The following is a 10104-nucleotide window of genomic DNA, read 5'->3' as shown; positions in this document are numbered from 1 at the left end:
ATGTCCACAGCCATCTGCTGGGGATCCATACGGTGAGTGAGTGAGTGAGTGGTCTGTACCAGCAAGTGCAGTGGGGATGCATCCTCTGGGGGCCTGTACACCCACATGCCAGCAACTGGGGAGTCTGGTAGGACTGGGGAGCTAGCTGCTGGATACATTACTATAACCATAAAAATGGTGCTATGATCTAACAAACAAGTATTTACAAACACAGGAAAATAAAAATGAAATTTATAATCCAAACCGTAAAATATATAGAGACATGGGAAAAGCATTATATCACTTTCTCTATATTTTGGGGGAAGTTTTGTTATTTTATTACCTCTTTTGGGTAGGCTTCAGCAATTGTTCCCAGCGTAGGAAGTATGTTCCCGAGGCCCAGACATGTGCCAGCTTTACCACAGAAATTAGCCCTCCTCTTTGACATCCAGACCACCAGCTCTGTTCCTACGTAATCAGTGCCCTCATACACTGGCGAGGACAATTAGTAACGTAACTATTCAGCTCTTTTGGCCAATGCTTTCCTGCAGCTTTGGGGTGTTTGAGGTATTGTTGACTCGTGGCACCAGGTGAAGTATTGCCTGCTTTTGAATTACCTCAGTCTTGGTTTAAAAACAAGAGTAGCAAAAAGCAAATGGAGTATAAGTACATTTTTCTTTGCTTTCTTCTAGTACCATTCTCAAGGATTCCTTGAAGAGCTCCCTGCTGCAGCTAGAATGTCATTTTACATGGGGTTTGCTGAAGCAGGATGTGGATCTCGATGACCTAGAAGAAACAATAGGTTATCAGATCGAGGTTTTCATAGAATCCAACATCGCAAATTATAATCTACTATCTTATGTATGCCACCTAAGGGGTTCAAATGAAGAAGCCCTGACAAATCTCCAAAAAGCTGAAGAAGAAGTTCAAAAATATCATCCTACTGAAACCGACCGGAGAACTCTTGTTACCTGGGGGAACTATGCCTGGACCTATTACCACATGAAGAGATATGAAGAAGCTCAAACTTATGTAAACAAAGTGGAAAACACCTACAAAAAGCTTTCAAGTACTGCTCAGTGGAAGATTCAGCTTCCAGAGATCTACGCTGAGCAAGGATGGGCATTATTAAAGTTTGGGGCAAAATACTACAAGAAAGCAAAGGATTGCTTTGAAATTGCTCTGAAGAATGACCCTGATAACCCAAGATTTAACGCCGGCTATGCAATAGCGATGTATCGTTTGGAAGATTTTTCTCACAGACAATGCGAAGATATAAACCCGTCCCTCGAGCCCCTGAAGCGTGCAGTAGAACTGAATCCAAAGGATACTTTCATTATGGCATTACTTGCATTAAAACTTCAGGACTTAAAGCGAGCTGATGAAGGGAAGAAGTACATTGAAAAAGCAATACAGATAACCCCTGATCTTCCCTATGTCCAGCGGTACGCTGCTAAATTTTACAGAAGGAAAGGAGAAGTGGACAAAGCACTGGAGATTTTGAAAAAGGCCCTAGCAGTGACACCAAAATCTGTCTTTTTGCATCACCAACTAGGAGTCTGCTACAGGTCAAAGCTGTTTCAACTGAAAGACACCACAAGATACCCACCTCAAGATCAAGTGGAAGAACTCATCAGACTTGCCATTTTTCATCTTAAAATAGCAACTGACCAGAAGACAAAATTTTTTTCTGCCCATATGGACCTAGCAAACATGTATGCACAAGGAAAGAGGTATAAAGAAGCAGAAGAAACATTTCAGAAAGCGCTTCAGATAAACATTCTATTCTATGATGATAAACAAGAATTCTACCACCATTACGGCAATTTTCAGCGTTTTCATATGAAATCGGAATCTGAAGCCATTAGGTATTACCTAGAAGGGCTGAAAATTGAAAAAGAGTCTTATGGAAGAAATAAGTGCAGAAATGCTCTGAAGAAATTGTTGGAACAGAGAATTCAGAGAGGTTTAGGAGGTGCAACAGATTTTGGTACACTTGGACTCGTTCATAATCTAAATGATGAGAAAGATAAAGCAATTGAGTGCTATGAGAAAGCCATTGCACTGTGTCCCAACAATGAAGAATATCTGACTGCATTATGTGAGTTACGACTTTCCATCTGAAGCTAAAGCTCCCAAAAATCCTTCACGCCAAAAAAACCCCAAACCCAAGGACATTTCAACGGACTCTCTTTTTTTTTTTTTTTTGTAAGGTTGAAGTTATAAGCAGATAAAAGATCTGGTGGCATCACTTTCTGGTGATGGTGCAGAAACTGCAGATGATGATTGCTCATTTGTTCTTTCACCAACAGAGAGCATGCTTGGGAAAACTAAACAATAGTTAAGCTATCTTGGTATTCAATGCTAATGCTGGTATAAAAGTTGTGTTTAAGTGACACGGAGCTTCTAGTTTCAGATTTAAATCAGACCTTACCTTTTACTGAGAAAAAGATAAGGGAGTCATGTTATAGTATTTCATTTATCCTCTTGAAAGGCATGCTTATACACAAATGGATTTTCTGATGCTTTTTAAAATGTTTAAAAAGATGTATTTTTTAGTGTTATTTAGAAGACACTTTTGTTGAAGACTTGTTCAGTTTACTACCTTGTATGTTGTTTAACTATGAAAAATAACTGCTGTTTGGCTAGTTCACTGGAAAGCTTGCAAAACCTGTGTTATTGTTGCGAACTATTAAAGAACATTGCGTCCATCAGCTGTTGCTTCTGGTATCTCTCTGCTGAACAATCCTCACCTTAGTAGTTGAAAGAAAGGGAAATGGCCATTTGAAAAAGTATCAGGGATAAAGTTTTGGCAGGATATGAAACTTTTAGGGTTAGCCCCACTTATTTTCTCGAACTCTCAGCAAAGCTGGTTTCAGAGGTGCTGAAGCAAAGAATTAAACTGAGTACAAAACAACATCGGTCTAGTTTACCCAAAACTGCACTCTCAGGAACCAATACAACAAACACCTGGAGAGGAAGGAAAGGTAATCTTTGAGACGTGAAAGCAATGGCTATCTGCGGCCATGCTTGTGAAACAAGCCAGGGATAGAAAACACCCACAAGAAAGGTACTGAACTGGACACAGAGGGCAGAACGCTGCCAGAGCGGAGAGTTGCATGAGCTCTGGAGAACAGGGCAGCAGAAAGCAAGGGGCATGTGGGAAAAGGAGCGGGTGCCGGCAGGGGCTACGTGAATGGAAGAAAGGGCTGAAAGGACAGAGAGAATGGGTGGAGGAGGTGATTTTCTTCAGATATCCAGCTAAGAGTCAGTATTCTTTACAACAGGCTGGCCAAATTACATAGTATTGTACCTTGGTATAATAGATCATAGTGCTCAGGGAAAACTAACACCGTACTTCCAATACACTTCTGAGCTCTAGCCAGTAGCGTAGAATGAACCAAACTGGTGACAGAGCCCATCAGGAAGGATGTGCACTTCTGTTTCCAGCCATCCTGGACCATTCCTGCCCACGCAACAGCAGCCCCATGTACAGACAGGATGACAGGCCTGAAAGAGCGTAACCTACAATGCCAGATCATGAAACATCAAGAAACCTCTCCTCTCTCAGCTCTCTCTCAAAGAATCTTTCATAATACAAGCAAAAGGATCGGGAGGTTAACAGTATACATAATACAACTGCACATTCTTCCTAAGAAAAGGCTGGGGCAAGATCCATTCTTGTTTTCCAGCCACCTGCCAGCTTTTCTCTTACAAACAAAGGTGGCCCTGCCTGGGGCAAGAGTGCGGAGAGGAAGGACAGGGAGGAGGACTGACACACCACTCCTGAAAGCCGGTAGGAATAACAGTAGGGTTGAAGTCAGGAAGCTGTGATGGCACAACCGTGGTGCCCTCCGCACCCTGCCACCAGAGCCTCTCCCGCCTCTCTCTTGGAAGATGAACCCTGCAGAAATAAGGAGCAGCAGTAAAGTATTTTGAGAAAAGTGTGAGCCTGAACTTTTAAGAAGAGTCAGAGTCGCTCAGTCTTCACCACAGCAAAGAAATTCACTGTGAGGCATAGAGATGCAAGAAATCTACTTCATCGAATGGGTTAGGTTAGAAGGGACCTTGAAGATCATTGAGTTCCTCCAACCCTCCTGCCATGGGCAGGGACATCTCCCACTAGACCAGGTTGCTCAAAGCCCCATCCAGCCTGGCCTTGAACACCTCCACGGATAAAGCTTCCACAGCTTCTCTGGGCAACCTGTTCCAGTGCCTCACCACCCTCACAGTGAAAAATGTCTTCCTAATATCTAATCTAAGTCTACCTTCTTCCAGTTTGAAGCTGTTCCCCCTCGTGTTGTGCTTTACCTTCTTTGGGCTCTGGAGGATTGCGCTGGACCGCAGTACTGCCCCAGGAACGGATGCTGTGTGCAAACACTGCCTTCCAGTTCTTGCCCAGTGTCTTGTAAATGGGGAAAATTGTTATTTCCCACAGGGTGGTGCTGCTGCATTGCCTGGTGTGGCGACATAGGAAAGAGGCTGAACTTAAGCTTTGGGAAGCAGATGAAACGAAACACACAGTTTTGCAGTCTCCAGGTCCAACGGGCAAAACCAGAACCACACAGAAGCTGAACACCTCTCATTCGCACCCAAGTATGAACACATCACTGGAGCCTACGCTCGTGGTGCAGGGAGAAAAGGAGTGAAGATAATCCTGCACGAAATATTTATGAATCAAAAACATCTTCTAAATTATATAGAAAACTACTGGAATACACCAGAATAGTCACTTTAGTAGAAGGTATTATATATTGAGGCAATCCCGACTAAGTACTTTGTTGCACTGACCATGAAGTACTGTGACAGCTTAACTTAAACAAGCTCTTCCTTCTCACATAAATTTGTAACACTTTAAAAAGCAAACAAGGAATTGTTGTGGCAATATAAAACATATTCATCATATAGTAGCACAGACAATCTCTGCTCTTCAGGAGATAAATTATCATCCAAGTTGGCAGAAATGTTTCTAAGTCTACCTTCTTCTTTTTTTTTTTTTCTTTTTTTTTTCCCCCCCTGAAAACAGGGTTATTTTTCAGCAGAAAGTACTTGAGTTCTCCAATGCTGTTTTCACACAATTTTTCAAGATACAATTTATTAAATGTTCTAAAACTGATCTGATAAAAACTCTCACTAGAATGCAAACAATTTCAAAAGAATAACAATTTCCTCATTTCAAACCTCAAGCAATGGGAAACAGATAGGATACCTTCAGCAGTTGTAAGCAATTTCACTTCCTGACAGTCAATTCCCATTCACTGCGCAGAATAGAGTGTTATCCCAGGCAGGATTCATCTGAGATAGGATCCCTCTGTTCCTGTCTCGGACAGATGTTACCCCAGCCAAGTCAGGCCAGGCTGTCCCGGGAAGCCAGACGCTCCATCCAAGCTTGTATCCGTCAGTGCTCAACAGGGCTGGTGGGAACATGCAGTGTTAGCCTGGCAAATTGTTCCCAGCTAGCCCAGGTATCTCGGCGTATCACTGCACTGTGCCATGCCAGGAAACATCGTCTACAGGGAACAGTCTGAATATTATAATCTCTGAAACAAACAAAGAAACAAAAAACAACCCCAAAACTTTGCAGATAGAACGTCATTTTTTAAAAATGGTATAATCCAGAGACTTCTATAATGTGCCCCCTGAAGCCTTTCACGTGGCAGGATGAAGATGAGCCGTGCAGTTTAGGTTGTATGGACCAGGAGGTAGAAGCTTAGCAAGAGGTTTTGCAAACCTTGGATTGTATTCACATTTCTTCCACTCGCAGGTCATTTCTTGTTATGCTTCCTTCCTTCTCTGTCTCTTAGTTAGGAGATTCGTGACAGGGCTGATATTTCACTGAGTGTTTTACACACAGAAAGCATCATTTTGGTATATAACTTTTGTCTATTGGCTTAATTCAGAGCAGAAACAGTGGTAGGAAACCCTGAAATAATTCTATCATTTCCTACAAAAGATGTCTATAAAACCAGTTGAATGTTTTCTGCTGAATTATACATTTAGAACAAGAAATACTGCCTTAATTATAAGTTAAACACAAAACAGAAAATCCCATGAAAAAATATCTTGAAATTAAAAAAACCTCCAAAAAATGCTAATAATGTGTTACATGGTATTATTTACTAGGATAAAAATGCATATAGTATTATTCCAACAGGCTTTTATAATGTGCAGTTATGGCATGAACGACTGCTGACATGTCATGATGTGGTAAAAAAAAGTAATTAAACTTTTGTAAAGTAAATGACAGCAGTAACTTACAACTTGTTGAAATAGCTTATCTTCTTTGTAGACCACACTATTCTCTACTTTTTGATATGAACTTTTGCATTAAGATCTAAAACAATATCTTCATCACTACTAATTAATAAAGCCACCTTTTTCTCCTCCCAAACGTGCACATTTTTTGTAATTCATAAAGAAATACTCATGGATAATTTTTGTCTTTTTTAATGAACATATGTTAAAATCAAAATTAGGGCTCAGGACTCAATTGCCATGTGGAGCTGAAAAAAGGTTATAGCATTAGTTTTAAGCAGTTTTTACACTCCCACCTCTTAGTCTGTGGTCTTTTCATATAAACCACGCTGCCAGCTCTGACCACACTTCTGAAGCAAGGCAGCGAGAAATGCTTTGTTTGAGCACAGACACTGGAAGTCAAACACTTTTAATATGTTATATTTGAAATACGCATGAATAATAGAACCACTTGATACACACACTATTCATATATATAAAAAAATACGTTGTACCCCTATGGCTGTAACCTTGATCTTAATAAAATTTGTGAACATCAGTCTATTTTGCTTTCCCTTCTGAGGCACAGAGTGGAATAGGACACCGTGAGCAGCCATTGAATACACCGCAGATGATTAACAAAACTACTAGTTCAGCATTTATAAAAATTATTTGGACTCCGATCAATTTGCTAATGAACAGAATGCATCTTTACACAGCATCAAAACACAGAAATGGTTTGCATTTCAGAATGTGAAGTTCCTCCATCAATGACTTCGGAAATGTAGAAACATCCCATTATTTTTTAGATCATCACATCAGTAATTTACCCCATGAGCTGCCTTCAGTCCATAGCTCTGGTTGAGCAGCCAGCTGTAGTATGGTCCTCACGCAAGTAGCAGGAAACCATCGGCAAATCACAGCGGTTGTGCTCTGGCCATCCAGGACAGGTGACCTGATCAGCTCTTCAGTTGGCACAAAGGCGTAATTTGCACCATCTGAAGATACAGCTCCTGGGTCCAAGAAGAGACAGACTTGCCACTGCAATATGCAGAAACAACTTTGTCTGCCAACATCCTTTTTACTCATAGCCTGTGGAGTGGGCAGTTTCTCAGTCACCTGCTTGCACAGACTCTAAATTTCTTCAACAGCTGCTGATTTTACAGGAGGAAGAGGCTCTGTATTTGGAAACAACCCAGCCGAGCCTCTGGTCTCCTGGGCTGCCTTTGGGCTTCTTCCAACTAATGCAGCTAAACCAGGTTTGCCCATCAGCATGCCTAGTCCCCTGGCACAAATTTACTCCCCTTCAGACAGTAGACAAGCCACAGCACCTCTTCCACCCTCCCAGGCAAGGATCAGCTGGAGGATCACACCTGGAATGTCAATGTTCAGAAATTCAAGCTTTAAAGATGTCCAGGAAAAAAGCGGCAGCCGCCTCCAAATGTTGCTGTAGGGGGCTTGGGAAAGTGGGTCTAAAACCATATTTGAAATTAAATTGCAACTTCTGTACAAAATTCAGCCACACTGTAAAAATTAAAGCTGCTCCAAAGATACTTTCAGCATAAATCACAGTTTCCTGGCAGATTTTCTAAAAAAAAAAAATAAAATGGCTTTGGCATTTGAAACGGTTATTTGCATATAGTTTAATGCAGACTGATAAATGTGAAAGGTTTTTGGTGGTGTGTGATTAGTCCATTGAAACATAATAGACCAGAGCACCGCAAAGCTTATTTCATTAATACTATTTTTGTAGTAATAATTTAAACTTTATTGTTCAGTTTTGGTGACTGATTATTTTATAGTTTTCTTCTGATTATAGCCAATTATCATCTTTGAGATTACCTGCGGAGTCGACATACTGCATTTCAAATAAATCTGTGAACATCTGTATCTACAAACTCTCCTTATTTTCAGTCTAGCTTTCTTCTATTGCTGCATTAACTTGATATTACTGCTGCTGTATGTAGATTTTAGCCAAGTAAAACATGAGAAAAAAATGTAATTGAGAGATGCCTTTTTTCACAGGAGTAATATCTTCAACAGCGTAACACTACAGAGCCACCTCCGTCTCAGTCACGGCTGTGCAGTGCTGAATCCTGACGGCACTTGTCATCTGTTGCTGTAGCTGTTTGTATCCGCAGCCAAAAATTCAACATCCTTTTGGTCTAATTCTGCTGTGACAGAATAAGCTATTGCTCCATTTGTCCAGATGTGCTGTTTGGTGCCAGGTTCATTGGTGAGTGACCGCAAATGCGTTCTTTTGATTTTCTTTGCTAGTCTTGCAAAGCACAATAACGTTGAACTGAATATCATAGAAAATCCACACAGCAGGAACGATGCAGTATAGCTGCCGGTTGTGTCCACAAGCCAACCTGTAGGAAAACAAATCACGAGGTTTTAAAGGCCCACCAAAATTCTGAGAATTTACAAGTCCTGTGATACACAGGAATTTTATAAACATCTGGAGTTATTACATATAAATACAATCAAACAGTATGGGTTTACATCATCATCACTATACTTTTACCACCTGGGGTAGGGAGGGATTTGTCCTCAGCAGGCAGATAAGATTTATGGGCTTTTGTTTAGAGGTCAAACACATGAGAAAAGGCACAGCAGTCATCACCACAATACTAAATAAACATCTTTCAACTGCATGGATTTAACTGGCAGTTTTTAGACATGCTTAGAGAGCCCTGGGATTAAATATCGCATGCATGAGATCCTCATACAGAAACATTTAGTGAGTTATTCCCTAGGCTCGTGCATCACTTAAAATAATTCCATTTTGCAATGGTTTTTTTGCTATTGAAATCTAAATTAAAAGTTTCAGAAGCAGAGATTAATTGGGAATTGATATGAACAACAGACAAAATATGCAAGACATTATATACATGGCTGTTTGAAAAAAGATCTCTGTCCTTCCACAATATTCAAAACTGTGTCAAGTTCTTTCTAAAGAATAATAGGAGTACAGCTCTCATCCTTACTTCACTGTAATGGAACTGATGGGGAAAATGATGGTTAAATATTACAGTGATGAGCCTGTGACCAAACAGCAGTAAAGCTGACTCACCCACCGGTTCAAAGCAGTCTGGAGATGAAAAGATCACGTTATCGGCACAAGAAAAATCTCCTTGGAACAAAACTTTCTTTAGGTTACATTTTAAAAATTGTGTAATTTCACAGTGAAATCTTTTGTTCCTTCCACTTGCATGATTTCTGAACAACATGAAGTGGTGATGTAACAACTCTTAGAAGCCCCATTCCATACTGTTTGGGTTTTTTTTAAATTTCAACTTGCTCTATATGTAGAAATCAACCCATCAAGACAGGGCTTAAGTGGGATCCGGAGTCTTATGAAGGTCTAGGTGTGTTATTTCCCTGCCCAGGGACTACCTTCACACTCAGTGTGTGTTTGCTGTCCTTTTTCTCCTCCTACATCACACCAATAGGTAAATCTGAAGCAGTGATAAGATTACAGGAAAGTAATTTGTGAACTGACCTGCAACAGGCGGGCTCACTAGATATGGTATGGCATGCAGAAAATACACAACACCCAGTGCAGATGATAAGGAAGAAGTTCCCACTACGTCTGCCGTCACGACAGGGATCAGCGTTACATAGGCTCCATCAAAGTAGCCAAAGGTAAATGAGAAAGGCACAAGCAAGGGGAAGTTTTGGAGAACTGGCAGGAAAAGACAACAGAGGCCATCCATTCCCACAGCAAAGAGGTAGCAAAAGTGCCGATGCTTCTTCAGACACCTGCAAATTTCAAAACGGAAGAGAAAGATTATCACTAGACACAGCATCTCAATTTCGATGCCCTGGCATGCAGCACTTCATTCTCTCTCTTTTATATAGCTCAAATTTAAGTCAGTTTTCTTACAC

The 10104-nt window shown here is 40.8% G+C and overlaps 2 protein-coding genes across 2 annotated transcripts in view; one reads left to right on the top strand and one right to left on the bottom strand.

Moving 5' to 3' along the window:
- On the top strand, positions 1–2103 carry LOC104289795 (interferon-induced protein with tetratricopeptide repeats 5-like). Its single transcript, XM_009888806.1, has 2 exons — positions 1–32; positions 672–2103. Exons 1-2 carry the CDS (start codon positions 1–3, stop codon positions 2101–2103), a joined length of 1464 nt encoding a protein of 487 aa, XP_009887108.1.
- Positions 2104–8322: 6219 nt separating this feature from the next.
- The window catches only part of SLC16A12 (solute carrier family 16, member 12), a 9414-nt gene continuing 7632 nt past the window's right edge, over positions 8323–10104 (bottom strand). The window contains exons 5-6 of the mRNA XM_009888700.1: positions 9719–9978; positions 8323–8585 (exon numbers count right to left, since the gene is read on the bottom strand). Coding sequence (XP_009887002.1) covers positions 8323–8585; positions 9719–9978 — 523 coding nt within the window. The remainder of the gene's footprint in view (positions 8586–9718; positions 9979–10104) is intronic.

Source organism: Charadrius vociferus, unplaced genomic scaffold (assembly GCF_000708025.1).
Source record: "Charadrius vociferus isolate BGI_N301 unplaced genomic scaffold, ASM70802v2 scaffold436, whole genome shotgun sequence".
Taxonomy (NCBI): domain Eukaryota; kingdom Metazoa; phylum Chordata; class Aves; order Charadriiformes; family Charadriidae; genus Charadrius; species Charadrius vociferus.
This window is presented reverse-complemented; position numbering and strand designations above follow the sequence as displayed.

What these genes read in the sequence shown, in the direction of transcription:
- LOC104289795 (XM_009888806.1), top strand. Translation starts at nt 1, where the DNA reads ATGTCCACAGCCATCTGCTGGGGATCCATACG. An exon ending in ATCTGCTGGGGATCCATACG is followed by an intron (nt 33 to 671) that starts GTGAGTGAGTGA and finishes GCTTTCTTCTAG; the next exon opens with TACCATTCTCAAGGATTCCT.